General features: G+C 61.0%; 3 protein-coding genes across 6 annotated transcripts in view; 2 read left to right on the forward strand and 1 right to left on the reverse strand.

The window, feature by feature from the left end:
- Window positions 1–1,781, forward strand: part of SIN3B (SIN3 transcription regulator family member B) — a 35,587-nt gene extending 33,806 nt beyond the window's left edge. Inside the window, exon 17 of the mRNA XM_034657997.1 lies at window positions 1–1,781. This exon is cut by the window's left edge and continues 380 nt beyond it. Coding sequence (XP_034513888.1) covers window positions 1–65 — 65 coding nt within the window. The 3' untranslated portion in view covers window positions 66–1,781.
- Window positions 1,782–6,304: 4,523 nt separating this feature from the next.
- On the forward strand, window positions 6,305–8,413 carry F2RL3 (F2R like thrombin or trypsin receptor 3). Of its 4 annotated transcripts, none has more exons than XM_019798288.2 (3): window positions 6,305–6,654; window positions 6,933–7,903; window positions 8,157–8,413. In XM_019798288.2, exons 1-3 carry the CDS (start codon window positions 6,537–6,539, stop codon window positions 8,166–8,168), a joined length of 1,101 nt encoding a protein of 366 aa, XP_019653847.1. In that variant the 5' UTR covers window positions 6,305–6,536; the 3' UTR covers window positions 8,169–8,413. The 4 variants fall into 4 exon arrangements, with proteins under 4 accessions (XP_019653847.1, XP_034513891.1, XP_011220198.1 ...); XM_034658000.1 differs by having other exon boundaries at window positions 8,184–8,413; XM_034657999.1 differs by having other exon boundaries at window positions 6,306–6,654; window positions 8,218–8,413.
- Window positions 8,414–11,077: 2,664 nt separating this feature from the next.
- The window catches only part of CPAMD8 (C3 and PZP like alpha-2-macroglobulin domain containing 8), an 82,918-nt gene continuing 78,619 nt past the window's right edge, over window positions 11,078–15,376 (reverse strand). The window contains exons 37-42 of the mRNA XM_034658001.1: window positions 14,784–14,858; window positions 14,072–14,177; window positions 13,873–13,983; window positions 12,899–13,108; window positions 12,202–12,325; window positions 11,078–12,063 (exon numbers count right to left, since the gene is read on the reverse strand). Of these exons, the coding sequence (XP_034513892.1) occupies window positions 11,973–12,063; window positions 12,202–12,325; window positions 12,899–13,108; window positions 13,873–13,983; window positions 14,072–14,177; window positions 14,784–14,858 (717 nt within the window). The 3' untranslated portion in view covers window positions 11,078–11,972. The remainder of the gene's footprint in view (window positions 12,064–12,201; window positions 12,326–12,898; window positions 13,109–13,872; window positions 13,984–14,071; window positions 14,178–14,783; window positions 14,859–15,376) is intronic.

A 15,376-nucleotide genomic window follows, 5' to 3' on the forward strand; every position in this document is an offset into this window, starting at 1 on the left:
ACGTGCACGGGCTGCCGGTGACCCGCTACCGCGTGCAGTACAGCCGCCGGCCCGCCTCGCCCTGACCGTCCGCGCCTGACGCGCACGCTGCTGCGGCCGCTGCCTCGGCCCGGAGCTGCGTCGGCACTCTCACGAACAGCCTGAGGGGAGCAGCGCGTCCCCCAGCCTTGCTGCTACGGGCCGCGAGCGCCAGAGAACGGTGGGCTTGTGTCGGCCTGTGGCCCCGTGCTGCCATCCCTTTCGGCTTCCCTGCTTCCTTTGGGCCCGTCCTGTGCCAAACCTGAACCCTTCCTGCCCTTGAACTCCGGGGGCTCCCTCCCTGCGGGAAGGGGGAGGATCCACACGCTGGCCAAGGAGCAAGTGATTGCCTTTATGCACCTGCTGGGCCGCTTTCGTCACTCGTGCCAAATCCCCAGGCGGGGGCACCACCGGGCCTTTTGTGCATACAGTGTCTGGAAAGGTCCGTGATGAACCGTGCGGGGGCGTGTGTTTGGGAGGGGGTCGGCATTCAAGAGACCCCAGCATGGAAGGAGTCGGGCCAGGGTGGATCTGCTTGAAAAGCATGTCCTTCCTGAATGGTTCTGAAAGCTTCCGGAAACTTCCTGAGCTGGGCCATGCCTGTATCTGATAGTCGGGGCACGGGCTAGGCCTGGCTGATGCTCGGGGTCCTTGGTCACTTTTGAAAGCCAGGAGGAGCCCGCTGTTGAGGCTCCGCTTTGTTGTCAAGATGTGGAGTGGGCAGGCAGCAGCAGAACTGTCGAGAAGACCCCACTCTGGAAAAGAGATTCCAAGTCCTGTATTGACCTGGCAGCCTCACTCTGAGCTCTCGAGGGAAGGGGCTCAGCCTGAAACTGCCGCTGAGCTCAAGTGTCCCCACACTGGGAGGGCCCAGAGGTGCAGTTATGTACCTAAGAAGGACATTCTAGAAATATATATATGCACACACATATTTATTCGTAAGCTCTCTTAGTGGTTGTGACTTCTGCAACAGCCAAGTCCCATGGTTCCTTGGGTCGTGAGCGCCTTCGTCGTGGGACTCTGCAGACCTGCCCTTGACGTTGCCGTTCCTACAGCCACCACCTGGACGGAATATGGGCGTGAGGCGCTGAGGCAACTGTCCTACCGAGGTGTGCAAGACTCTCTGTGCCAAGAATGCCAAGCAGTTCGGGCTGGGAACCAGGTCTTTAGAATTCTTGCACCCTGAGAAGCCCTGGCCGGGCTCCTGGCACCATGAGAAGGGGATCAACCAACAGGGGGGCCCAGAACCATCCCCGTGTACAGCCTCCTTTCTGCCCAGCGGCACTCCTCACCCTCCCAAAACTGAGCTGTACCAAATCCGCGGTTCTGGGAAGTGGAGACGTGTTTCTAGAAGTTTTCTAGAAGTTACCTGTGGAACTCGAGGTTTGCAAAGCCTTTGACTCGGGGTCTGGGCGATTCCAGGGCCAGTGTGTCCCGCCCAGGGTCTCCTAGCCCGTGTTTGCTCAAGTCTACCAGGCACTTTGTCCATATCCTTGTTTTGTAAGAAGGGAACTTACCGGAATTCCTGAACCAGACCCTCCTGGCGCACTCTCCGGAGCCCGTGGCCCCTTCCGTGCCTCCGTGTGGGCCTGGGGTGCGGGCCACACCCCGCCGAGCCCCGCCCTGCATGCTTCTAGGGAGCGTCTCTTCTGTTTTTGAAGAATTTCTGTTCTGGGGCTTGTACTTCCTTTGCAGCTGTTTTGAATGTAGTTTTCCTTTTCTATTTATTTGCACATTAAAGTTAAAAATTAAATATTGACCTGACTCCGTGAGGTCCTCTCGGTCGTTGCTGTCCCTCCGTGAAGCCCAATCCGCACCTGCGCCCCCGAAGTTCCCAAACCCCAAGTGCCCCCTCGAGGCTGACCCCCAAGAGGGTCCTGTTCCCCCCACCCCACCCCCATGTCGCCCCACCCACAGAGTGTTCTGGAATGTTCATTCCCAACTCATTTACTTTCAGTAGAAAGGAGAGGTGTTTCCTTCGAGTGTTGGGCGTGGAAACCCAATTTAAAGACTGGTGTTGGCTCTGAGCTTTCTTCGCCCGCCAGTGCAGGGCTCTTTCCCTCCCCCACCCCACAAAGCCACCCTCCCTCTCCCTCCGTGCTCTCTGGTCCCTGCTCCCAGCTGGGCGCCCCCCTTCCTCTCAACACACCTCCTGTGACTTCGGCATCACTGTGTCCTCTGAACTCATCTGGGCCTGCTCCCATCTAGCCCCGCCTCCAGGGAAGTGGGAGACCACAGCTCTTCTTAGGGTCCTCTGAGAAGATATCCCTTGAGGCTCCTGGCTGGCCTTTCCCTCACCTCCCCCTCAGTGCCCATCGCCAGGCCTCACCAGTCAGGTCCCTGTGCTGAGACTGAGCTGCCCACGGGGCCCGTCCGCTCCCAGGTGCGGTCCTCAATCTCTCCGAGTGGCCCTGGCTGCCTTCCGGGGGCCCCCCCTCGCCTATGTGCACCCCACATACACGCAATGCCCCCTGGTGCTGCACACCTCCCCCTCCAGAGAGTCAGGGCTCCGGGGGATTGGGTGAATGAGGCTCAGTGCTATCCCGGATTCCTCCCGGCCTCAAGCCGCCGTTGTCGAGGATGGGTCCTAGGGTCCTGGGTGCCTGCGGACTGGCCTTCCGGTTGGAAGCACTGGGAGAGGTGTCCTGGGGTGCCGGCCCTGGCCCTGGCCCTGCAGCCTCCAGGAAGGGCACGGCCCCCCAGAGGGGGCGGGGCCTATGGCTGCGATCAGGTCGCTGGCAGAGAAACTGGAGGGAGGGTCTCCTGTTGGCCCTGCTGGGAAGGGCAAGACCAGTGCGGGAGAGGACCTGGCCCTGTGGACACCCAGCCTGCAGCCTGGTGAGGCGCTGAGCAGGGAACCAGCCTGGGTGCCCGGACTCCTCAGCCATAGAGGCGCCCGATCCTAAGGGTCTGTCGTTCCAGGCCACCGTACCTGCCACACCTCCCTTCCTCCCTCCTTCAAGCCTGGGCAGGACCAGGTAGGTGGCCCTCCCCTCCCCAGGGTGGTGGAAGGAGCAGGCGCGTGATGCTTGGGGAGGGGAGGGGGGTTTCCAGTAGGGCCCAGTGAACACTTCTTTATTTATTATTTCTCTCCTGTTATTCGTGAGGGGTTTGTCTCACTTTGTAAGGTATCAGCTTCACCCCTGACGTCCTGGCTGAGAAGGAGGCCGATTGTTCTGGGACGTCAGGGGAACAATTGTTCTGAACAGCAAGTTGACCTCACGGCAGTCCCAGGAGGGCAGCGGAGGTGGGGACCGGGGGAGCTAGGACCTCCCAGTAGGAGGCGGAGGGCCCGGCGTGCGGGGTGAGGTCTGAACTGCTAAACTGCTAGAAGGTTGCCCGAGGGTCTCCAGTGCCCCGTCCACGTGCCCTGTGTGCGGGAGCTGCAGGGCGTGGTTCGACGGGGCAGCTGGGACCGAGGTCCCAGCGGGGAGGCACAGGGCTTCTGGGATTGGGAGAGCCAGACTTCCAACCCAGACGGGGTCAGAGCCCCCTCCTCTCGGCCGGAAGTGGCTTAAAGTCGCTGCCTACAGGCTGCGCCTGGGAGTGAGGGAAGGTGGAGGCACGGTTGCGGGTGCCCATCTGCCTTCGAAGTGCGGCAGAAAGAAATCGCAGTCTCCACGAAGGCCGCGCCCCGAGAAGCATCGCGTTGACAGGGCTCCGGGAGTGTCTGACAGGTAAGCTGACCTCCGTCTAACACCGGAGACAGTGAGGTGGGCCGGGATGGGCTCCGCGGGCTTCTGGGGGGCCGGGGCGGGGGCTGCAAGCTGAGGGAATGCGGCACCAGCTGCCAACTCGGACCTGATTGCTCTTTTTCCCTACCATTTAAAATAAGTTTTTAATTGTGTTAAGATTTAGCCATTCTAAGAATCCGGTTCGGTGGCTTTAAGTGCCTTCCCACACCGGTACGACCCTCCCCACCCTCCGTCTCCAGGACCCTTCATCTTCCACACTGCAACTCTGTCCCATGAAATGCAGACCTCCCCGCCCCCTCCCCCAGCCCCTGGCGCCCACCATCGCCTTCCTGTCCCTGAGAATCTGACCCCTCGAGGGACTTCATCTTCCTGCCATCATACAGCTTTGATGCTTTTGTGACTGGCTTGTCTCACTCCGCATCGGGTCCTCAAGGCTCATCCATGTTGCAGAAGAGCTTGTTATCAGATTTTCCCTCCTTTTTATTTATTTATTTTTTTTTTTAAGATTTTTTTTTAATTTCTTTATTCAACAGAGATAGAGACAGCCAGCGAGAGAGGGAACACAAGCAGGGGGAGTGGGAGAGGAAGAAGCAGGCTCACAGAGGAAGAGCCTGATGTGGGGCTCGATCCCATAACGCCGGGATCACGCCCTGAGCCGAAGGCAGACGCTTAACCGCTGTGCCACCCAGGCGCCCCTCCCTCCTTTTTAAAGCTACTACTCTACCTTTTCTTAAAGTGTGAGTTTTGGGGGCCCCTGGATGGCTCAGTTGGTTAAGTATCCAACTCTTGGTCTCAGTTCATGTCTTGATCTCAGGGTGGTGAGTTCAAGCCCCCACTGGGCTCCATGCTGGGCATGGAGATGATGATAGATGATAGATGATAGATGATAGATAGATGATAGATAGATAGATAATAGATAAAATGTGAGTTTTCATGGAAAGTGACAGATGATATAGAAAATTCCAACAGTACAAAAAAGCCCACGGAGAAAAGTAGGCACCCAAGTCCCTCTCCCCAAAGGCAGCTGCCCCCAGCGTCCTCCAGAAAGTGCCCCACCATGGCAGGTCGCCCTGCACCTCCTGTGCAGGGGGTTCCCCAACCCGCCCGGCTGGCACAGGGTGGGTTCTGTGATGGGGCTGTTGATAGGCACCCTGCCTCTGTGCGGCGATACCCCAGTATGGGCAATTTCCTGCACGCCACGTGCCTGCCATCAGTTTCCAGACACGGGGCTCCTGAGTCAAACCACCCTCCTTGGGGGGCTCCCGTCCACCCTGCCCCAGAGTTGCCCAGCTGCCAGCCCCCAGCCTCCCCTGCACAGGTTCCCTGTTCCGCTCCTGGAGGGCATCAGGGGGTCCTAATCTGGGTTTCCCTGTGTGCTGAGAGTGACCTTGGTCACAGCTGCCAAGAGACATAGGTGTGGCTGAATCTGTCACTGGTGCTGGTGGAAACAGTCTGGAAATGGGGGAGACTCCTGGCTAGGCCCCTGTCCCAGGCGGAACTCTCTAGGCCTCGGTCCCCCACCCTGGGCTGGGGGCAGGGACCTCAGCATCTCACCCTCTGCTGCACTGACTCTGTCTAGGACTGCTCGGTCACTTCCTGGCTGGTCCCTGTGACCTCGAGTTGTGGCTAGATTAAGGCTCACAGCACCAGGACATGGCCACATTGCTCGCCTTCTCCCACTCATAGTTCATTTCTTCTTCCTTGACTGTCCCCTCAGGGTCCTCCTGCCCTCAGACCGCCCCTCCCCGCGGCCACCATGGCCCAACCCTGATCACTCGGGTCGAGAACCCCAGTGCGGAGCTTCCCCAGGGCAAGATGGTCGAGGCCTCTCCCAGGAGGGGCATCAGGGGGATTGTGCGCAGAAGAAAGAAGGAGTAGCCTCCCCACTGAGCTGCTCTGCATTTTTTCAGCTGCACAGTGGGCCCCATCTGAGAGCAGCAACGTGGAAGGGCCAGAGGAGGGTGGGCGGCTCAGGGGCCCTCTGTCCTGGGCTGGCCTGACCACCTCTCAGGCTGAGGTCTGGCCATGACCATCCCCGGGAGCCCCGGGCTGCGGATGGAGCCAGGATGGGAGCCCAAGGGGCTCTGAGAGCCAGGGATGGGCCTTTCCCAGGAGGGGGCCGAAGCTGGGCTCCTCTCTGCTCCCCAGGGTAGCACATGGTCAGCATCGGGGATCTGGGCCAAGGATCAAGACCTCCTCAGATACCCCTCTGTAGACCCCAGTCTCACAAAGCACCTTCCCTTCTCTGCACCTCACTTTGGGCCTGTGCTGGGGTATGAGCGAGGCAGCAATAAGGCAGAGCAGCCCCCACAGAGGACCTGGGGTGCTTGGAGAGGGGGAGGATCGCTCACGTGCTCTGACCTGTGACCTGGGGAGGCAGGGCTCTGGTCCAGCCAGCCACGGACAGGAGGTGGGTGGGGGCTTCAGGAAGGGCCGACAGCCCCCGAGTACGTGACCTGGTGGGCTGTCATGGGAACAGGGGCCGCAGACATGACTGGGTAACAGGAAATAGCCACTTGGCCCACAGAGGCTTTCTGGGCTGAACGGGGCTGAGGGCGGGGACTGCAGCCTGGAACCTCCCCCACATCTTGCTGGCCCAGCACTTGGACCCCGAGGGTGTAACTGACTGACCCTAGCCACCAGGCCTCCTCTGGCCACACTGTGGGCCCTCCACGGGCTTGTGGGGGCAGGGGCTGGTTTATCTCACTGGCCCCTGTCCACTGCTCCACTGGCACTCAGGAAGCTGGGGGTGGGGGTCAGCCAGGCAGGAAGCCTGAGGTCAGCGGCCGCAGCCCAGAGCAGCCGGTACCCAGCCTCGGCAGCATGTGGGCACTCGTGCTGCTGTGGCCCGTGGTGCTGGGGTTCGGCCTGGAAGATGACAGCCAGAACACCCTCACCTACGACGAGGACGATGAGATGGGGAGCGTGGGGGGAGGTAATGGTGAGTGACCTTGGGCCCTGTCTTGGGACGGCGGGGGCGGGGGGGCGCTAGAGCTGATGAGTGAGAGACAGGAAATCAGTGGGGGGGGGTCCTCCAACTCTGCCCTGAGCCCACGGGGCTGGGGGTGTCTGTGTCCAGCTCTGACCCACCAAGCTGGGGGCTCCTGAGAGCTGGGGCCTGGACTGTAGCCCCTCGGGGGCAGCACCGGCAGGGCTGCAGGGTGGGGGGGAAGGTGGGGGTGACGCCTAGACTCTCAACACCTCTCCCCTTCCCCCCAGATGGCACACTGGGGCCCCTGACTGGGCCCCAGGAGGAGACCCCTCACTCGCCCCACCTGCGCAGCTTCCCCGGCCAGGTTTGGGTCAACAACAGCCACGTTCTGGAGATCCCACACAGCTCGCGGGCGCTGCTGCTGGGCTGGGTGTCCACGAGGCTGGTGCCCGCGCTCTACGGGCTCACCCTGCTGGTGGGGCTGCCCGCTAACGGGCTGGCGCTGTGGGTGCTGGCCACCCGGGTGCCGCGGCTGCCCTCCACCGTGCTGCTGATGAACCTGGCGGCCGCCGACCTCCTGCTGGCCTTGACGCTGCCGCTGCGCGTCGCCTACCACTTGCAGGACCAGCACTGGCCCTTCGGTGAGGCCGCGTGCCGCGCGACCACAGCCGCTCTCTACGGCCACATGTACGGCTCTGTGCTGCTGCTGGCCGCCATCAGCCTGGACCGCTACCTGGGCGTCGTGCACCCGTTCCGAGCCCTCACCCTGCGGGGCCAGCGCTTGGCTGCTGGGCTCTGCGCCACGGCCTGGCTGGCAGCCGCCGCCCTGGCGCTGCCCCTGGCGCTGCAGCGCCAGACCTTCCGCTTGTCGCACTCGGACCACGTGCTGTGCCACGACGCGCTGCCCGTGGGCGCGCAGGCCTCCTACTGGCGGCCCGCCTTCCTCTGCCTGGGGGTGCTCGGCTGCTTCCTGCCGCTGCTGGTCATGCTGCTGAGCTACGGGGCCACGCTGTGTGCGCTGGCAGCCGGCGGCCCGCGCTACGGCCACGCGCTGAGGCTGACCGCGCTCGTGCTGGCCTCGGCCGTGGCCTTCTTCGTGCCCAGCAACATATTGCTGCTGCTGCACTACTCGGACCCGCGCCCGGACGCCTGGGGGGACCTGTACGCCGCCTACGTGCCCAGCCTGGCGCTCAGCACCCTCAACAGCTGCGTGGACCCCTTCATCTACTACTACGTGTCTGTGGAGTTCAGGGACAAGGTGCGGGAGGGGCTGCTCCACGTGACTCGGGGCGCCTCCGCAGCCTCCAGGGAGGGGGGCACCCAGGGCACTGGCACCCGGTCCACCTCACTCGTGTGACGGCCCCCCAGAAGGTGGGCCGAATGGAGAGGGGGTCGTATGGGGTCGAGCGGGGCCCCCTCCCAATCCACGTCTCCCGGGGACCCCTGGATGTGAGGTTATCTGGAAATAGGGTCTTTGCAGGTGTTCTTAAAATTTGGTCACACTGGCGTAGGGGAGACCCTAAATCTGCTGTGATCAGTGTCATTATAAGGAGAGGACACACGTACACACAGGGAAGGAGGCCATCTGACCACGAAGGCAGACATGGGGGTGCCGCAGCCACAGCCACGGAACACGACGACTGCTAAAAGTCACCAGAAGCCGGGATGGCAGCCTGAGACACTCCCCCTCGGGGCCCCCCCTGCCCACACCCTGATCTCAAGATTCTGGCCTCCAGAACTGTCAGAGAATAAATTTCTGTTGTTTTAAGTCACCGGTTTTGTGGTTTTTGGTTATAGCAGCACCAAAAAAGGAAGATAGGGATTAAATGCCTATTCCCAGGCCCAGCCAGCACTTTCACGTCCAAGGTGGGGTGGAGGCAAGGCTGATGCTGCCCTGGACTGGCAGCAGGACCCTCTCAGGAGGCGGCCCAGGCTGCCTGCCCCTCATGGCCCAGGCGGAAGGAGGTTGGCTGGCAGTCCTCCTACCCCAAAGCCCAGGGTCTAGCTCTGGGATGGGCTCTGGGGTTTGGAGCATCTCCTGAACAATGGAGGCCCTCATTCTGCTTCCCAAAGCCTGGTGCGGCCTGTCATTAGGACCCATAGGACTGTCATCTACTGTCACCCTGGTGGCAGGACAGCACCTGTTCCCCTTTCCCCCACGTCTGATCCTTCTTGTAACGTCCCACACCACCACAGGACCAGGCAGGTGGGCAAGTGGAGGGTGGACAGGTGGGCCTGGGGAAGAGGACTGCAGCCCTGCGACCCCCACCCCCAGCTGTTTACCCTGGGTCTGAGCCGTTCTTAATGGAATGGGGGGGGTACCACATGGGGAAGGGCAGCCAGTGCCCCCACCCCGGAGAGCAGCATGGGGCATTGTGTCTGGAGCCACGGAAACATCAACTGTGGGAGTAAGCCGTCTCCCCCAAGGCAGAGGAGAGTGGGGGCCATTCCTGGGCTTCCCATCGGGGCCTCATATGTGTCTGGTCTAGGGAAAAATGACCCAGTGGGCAGGCAGCCCCAGGACACACATGCGCGCCCGTGAGCCTGGGGAAGTTAAGATCAGCGAAGTGTACCCGTCAATAGCCTGGTTGATGATACAGTTTTCCAAGTTGTTACCGCAGGGGAAGGCTGGGTGAATGGTACCTGGGACCTCTCTGTACCGGTAGAATTTCTTACAGATGCGCAGGAGTCTACGATTAGGCTGAGGTGCAGGTGTTCGAAACGCTCCTCCCCACCCGCTCTGAAAGGCTGAGCTGGAGACTAGGGAAGAGATGCTGGGGAGCCTGATGGGAGCTGGGGCTCCAGCCCTCAGTGCTGCAACCCCCCTGCCCCAGGCCAAAGCCCGTCTGTGACTCTGGAAACGAGCTTTTATTTTAGGAGCAGCCTCCCCAGGGAGCAGGCCCAGGGCCCAGGAACTGTCTCTTGTAGGCTGGTGGGGGTGAGGGGCTCAGCAAGTGGCCGGGGGACCCACTGGCTGGGCAGCACCCTCAGGGTCTCTGTGCTGTCCCTGCTGGAGGTCAGAGATGAGCAGCACTGGCTGCAATAAATACCACCGCACGCACAGGGGAGAAGACAGGTCATGCCCGTGAGGGACCAGAAACAGGCGTCTCCTGCGGGTCCCAAAGAGGAATGTGACCACAGCTGGGAGGGTCCCCCAAGGAAGGAAGGTCTGCGGAGCTGGGGCTCCCCCGCCAGGAAGCTGGGAGAGGGCAGTCCCTTTGTGGGGTGCCAGCAGATTGGGGGTTCAGGGGGGTGAGGCCCCGAGGTGGGAATAGGCCTAGTCCTGGAGGCAGGAAGCTGAAGGGGCATCTGCCAGAGCCAGTGGCAGGACCAAACATTCGGGGACCCCTGGGGTGAGACAAGATGGGGGTGTGTGGGGACTGTGACAGTTATGGGACAATTCGAGGTCTAGGTCCAGGAGCTCGGCAGCTCAGGTGCCCCAAAGGGGGCCTGAGCTGTGTATTTTGGAGAAAGGCGGCCTGTTTCACGTCGAAGTTGGTGATGAGGGCATGGATGCCATCTATGTCCCTGATTTGGCTAAATGTCATCGTGTCTCCTCCGGCAGAGGCCTTTGGCCACGGATCCTTCCCAGGAGCGTCCCCTCTCCTGGAGGGGGTGCTGCTCTGGCCTGAGGAGGCGGGCGCCCGGCCCCAGGTGCAGCTGGGGAGGTGGCGGGATCGAGGCCGACCCTCCTGCTGATGGAGGCCTGGGAGGAGCCCGTCCTCCATTGAGGGAGGTGTCTGTGTTCTGTGTCTCAGGTTCATTTGGAGGCTGGGGTCACCTGGGGCGGGGTCCGCCCGCCCACCAGAGAGTCAAGGGAGCTCTCCCATTAGTGGCCCCCTTCTGGCGGTGCCGACAGGGACAGGACGCAGCTCCGAGCATTAGGAAGAGAAGCCACTCTGACTGAAGAGAGAAAAAGAGAAAGACAAGGTGGGCGGCCAGGCTTTCCGGTGTGGGGGGGTGCCCTTTGCTGAACCCACCTGCATGCCGTGGCTCAGCCTGGCTGCCTATGCCCATTGGGGCAGGTGCATCCCCCCCCCCCGCAGTGGACCCTCAGGACCCTGCCCACCCCCACCGGACAACAATATGGGTGGATCTCCGCGAAATGAGAAAAGCCAATTTCCAGAACATTCCGTTTACACAGCATTCCCAGAATGACAGACTCCTGGGAGGGGCGGGTGGGCGTGGCTATAAAAGGGCTGTCGTGTATCTTGCCTATGGTGGTGATGACACAAAGCTACCCGAGGGGGAAAACTGCAGCCTCAGTGGTGACAGTAGGGAGAAATGAACAAGTAAGCTGCAAAGTTTCAGGACGTATATTGTCATCCCCAGAGCTGAACCACAATGGAATGCTAAAAAAATATTCCATAAATGCAAAAGGAGGCACATGGAGGACATTTTGAACAAATATTGAAACAAAAGCCATAAGCCCGGCTCGACCAATAACTATCTTGATTGCACATGGACCGAGCCCCAGTGCCTGGTGTGGGATGACGCAGCCCTGAACTGTCGGGACTCCGGTGGGTACTGGTGGAAAAGCAGTCCGCTGGGTTTGCTGAATGAGGCTGAAAACCTGCCGTTGAAACTGACGTGTGAGCGGGAGAACCTGCCAAGGCAGGCGGGGCGCGGGCGGACACAGCCTGAGGCCTGACAGTGCCTGGCACCGGCCTGAGCTGATAAAGTCAGCCTGTTGCTTCAACCTCTTGAGTTTGCTGTAATTAGACCCACAAGATCCGCCTTCTCCAGGAAGTCTGCCTGGCAACCCCTTCTCAGCCTCATCCACTGGGCTCTCTGTCTCCCACCCATTTCCTTCTCCCTCCCCTGGGGTGACAGAGATTCTCTGATCAAATTCCACTCAGGCTCCCCTTTTCGACTATGTCTCCACTTTGGGGCTTTGGCGTTCATCTCCGCACTGTCCGGTTATAGCAGGAACCCTGCTACGTCAGTTTACGTCCAAATCCCAGCTCCATACCTCATCACCCTCGATATCTAATATTTAATCGGATTCCACCACCAGCCCTGGGATGCTGTCTGAGACCCTGGCCTGCCTTTAGCGGGGATGCTGTTAGGTGGTTTCAGCCAGAATTCCTCCTTCATCCCTCATGTTTCCGGTCAGTGATTCTCAGTCCACTGATGCTCCTGGCCCTGGCAATAAACCCCCGCTTTTTCTTGTAGTATTCAGAGCTGGGTCCTGTCTTCATCTCCACTGCAAGGCCCCACTGCATGACCCTGCTACCTATCTCCAGTCCCCTCCCTTGAATAGTCTTCCTTGCCATCTTAACAAGCACCGTGAATAATGTCTTTCTTTAACAGGGTCCCAGGGTGCCTCATGGGCAGGTCTGTCCTGGGGTTGCATCCTTGGGAGGGCTCAGTCTCACCCTGCTCGTAGAGGCTGTTCTCTGATGTGTGTTGGACAGACTGTGGGGAGAAGAGAGAATGGATCCCCCACCTTGTTCCTGGAAACCTGCAGGCTGACCTGTCTACTGGGCACTCCCACTCCCTGTCAGGTCCAGGGCAAGTAGGGGGAGGGATTTGGGGGGGATGCTTAGCTCTTACCTGTCCTCTGCCTCCTCCTCCAAGTCCATCACCTCATGGCCGTGGCCGGCTGCCAGGTGCCCAGCGTCTGGGGGAGCTGGGTCATAGTCGTAGCTGTAGGAGGCAGAGGCCGGTGTCAGCTGCTCTGGAAGGAAGGGGGGCCGAGGTCGGCAGGAGGGCACCGGAGGGAGAGGATCTAGACAGCAGACAGCTCAGAGAGACCATGAAAAGGAGATAATATGTCCCAGAGCAACAGGCAGGAGGTGGGAGGTCACAAGGGTGGGGGAAGGGGACACAGAGCTCAGAGATGGGTAGATGAGAAAGGCAGAAACTTGGGGTGGGGGTGGGGAGAGACTCAGCAAGATTGAGAAGACGCAGAAACCCAGACGGAACCAGAGATGGGGGAGGATACAAAGCCTTAGGAACAGAGACTGGAGGAGCGATGCAGGAGCCACAGCTGGGGGGAAGCTGGGAGGGTCAGGGAGAGACAGGGAATCAAGGACTGTGAGAGTTAGGGTGGGGGGGGCGGGGGGAAGGAGAGAGGAGAAGAGGAAGAGGAGGAAGTGATGCTAGACAGGAGGGAGACGGTGATGGGGAAGAGGAGGGGGTGGTCAAGGGGAGGAGGTGATAGGGCCGATGGAGAGGTAATGAAGAGGTCGATGCACTATGTCCATGGGGAGCTGAGGTCCCGGAGGCCAGACCCAAGGTGGGTCCTCACCGAGGGCACAGTGGCTAGGGGGCGCAGCCTCCAGTCTCGCGCGGCCTAGACAGGCAGCCTCCTGCAGGTGGCAGGCGCTGGTGTAGACGACTCCATTGGAGCCGCACACCGGGTCCCCGCCGGTGCTACAGTCACGGGCGCAGCCACAGCGCGTAATCTTCGCCCCCTCCTCTGGGGCTGCCGCAGGACCCCGCTCGCCCGGTGACCAGCCTGGGGGTGAAGCGACGTCGGAAAGGTCTTCGGGACCCCACCCCCAACCTGGCCGGCGCTTCCCACCAGGCCTGGAGTGGGGGAAAAGTCCCTAGTGGCTGAGAAGACCTTCCACAGGGTGGGGACTGGGGCGCGACAGTTACTGGGAGTCCCTAAGCCCTGACCTGGTGGAATGCCATGCAAGTATTGGCCCACTATTTACGAAAACAAATAAAAGTCATCAACAAAGCAATCTAAACCTATTTCAAAATGTTTTAAAAAATAAAGAAAAGGGCCCTGGAGGCACCCCAGCCCAGCCCAAGACCTTTGCCGCGGCCACTCTCTGAGCTCATGGCCAGGGCCCTGCAGTTTCTACACCTCTGGTTCGTGGAGGAAGGGGAACCACTGGTTCTGGTCTCGGGCCCTCCCACAGCAATCGGCCCTACGCGCTCCCCAATCTCACGTGCACCCCGCTCGGCCCCGCTCAGCCCCGCCCCTCCACACTGCCAGCCCAATGCCCGCTTGGCCCCGCCCCTTCCCACTGCCCGCCTACAGCCCCCCTCGGCCCGCCCCTTCCCACCTCCCGGCCCCGCCCCTGCCCACAGCCCGCCCACACCCCCGCTCGGCCCTGCCCCCAAAGTGTGCACCCTTGACGGAGCTCCGTCCTCCTGCTTTTACCAAGCTGTCCTCCTCTGCCTGGAGACCCCGCTTCCCCGCTCTGATCTGAGTTCCGAGAGGACTGTCGGGGTGCTGGTGGTAGTGGAGGCAGTGGTCCGCGCACTCACCGGGGCCCTGAGCCGGGGCGCGCTCCACCTCGTTGCACACAGGCCCGGAGCACAGCTCTCGGGCAAGCGGACTTCGGGCGCTGACGTTGTAGAAGCGCGTGGCTTCGAAGGCTGCGGGACGAGGCAGGGGAAGAGTGACCAAGCGATGGGGTGACAAGGTGAGGAATTGAGCTGGGGGTGCGGGTGGGCGCAGGCCTACCAGGCTCGTAGTAGTCGTACACAGAGATGGGCAGCGCTGACGTCCTGCCCACAACATGTTCACGCAGCGCCTGGAACCGCACGCAGGTCAGGCACTGGCTGGGGATCTGCGGGGTTATCAGACGGGTTTAGGCCTGGTGGGGGCCCCTGGGTTCAGGGATGAGCTACAGCCCCTATGCTCTGCTATGCCTCAGAGTATGGGCCCAGAACTGGCCGATTGCAGGGTACCCAGGAGGTGTGAAACACAGAAACCTGATGCCACTCCGCTCCGTGGGTCCTTCCGTCCTACCTGGAAAAACATCTCTGCTGGTCTTTCACTCCCCATTCCCGCCCCATCCCCACCCCCAGCCCCTGGCACCCTCTAATCTGCTGTGTGTCTCTATGGATTTCATAGGCAGGGGATTATGCACTATGAAGCCTTTCGGGTCTGGCTTCTCTCATTCCGCACATTTTCCAGGTTCATCTACACGCATCAGCACTACGTTCCTTTTTATGCCTGAATACTATACCATCCCCTCCCAACTCTTCCCACCCGAGTGAGCTGGCCAGGGCACAAAGCCACCAGCTGCGCCAGCTCTGCCTGGACTGACTGTCCCCGTATTTTTCATGATGTGAGATGGTTGCAGGAACTGCCCTGGGCCCTGACAGCTCTGCCCTCACCCACATGGGTGCTGCGGAAGCCGCCACCCCCGCCCCCGCCCCAGTGACAGTACCTCATCAAAGTAGAGGAGGACTCTGCGTCCGGCCACCTCGTACCTCTTCAGTGTGAAATGCTTGTCAAAGAGCAGCTGGCGAGGAAGCCAGAAGTCAAGATCCACCCAGCCCCAATGTCCCCAGCGCTCGCTTCCTCCCCTGTCTCTGTGGGGCCTATACTGGTCAGTGGGAGGTGGACCAAGGCCCCAGAGGCTGGCGGCTTGCCTCTGGTCACCCAGCAAGTCCCCATGGGCCTGAGCCAGGGCCAGGGGATGGCGGTCAGGGCAACCCAGGCCCTGCCAGCCCACCCAGCACCCGGGAGAGGGTATGTGAGTCTGGTTACCCCTACCCTGAGCTCCCGCCTTCCCTCCCTTTCCCTTCCTGCAGCGTCCCTGGATCCAGCCCCAGCCCTAGGCTAGGCCTCCCTGTGGCACCCGAGGTGCCCAGCTGAGCCCTGCCACGAGCTTTTACCTCAACTGCAACATTCAGCCACCATCCAGCCTGGGACGTCACAGTTTTTGATACATAAACCCAAGGTCTCTGTGCGGGCCCTTCTCCTTACCCTTGCGCTCTGCCCAGCTTCCCCGATCACCCCACCCCCAGGACCAGCCTG

This window comes from Ailuropoda melanoleuca, chromosome 4, assembly GCF_002007445.2.
Source record: "Ailuropoda melanoleuca isolate Jingjing chromosome 4, ASM200744v2, whole genome shotgun sequence".
Classification (NCBI taxonomy): domain Eukaryota; kingdom Metazoa; phylum Chordata; class Mammalia; order Carnivora; family Ursidae; genus Ailuropoda; species Ailuropoda melanoleuca.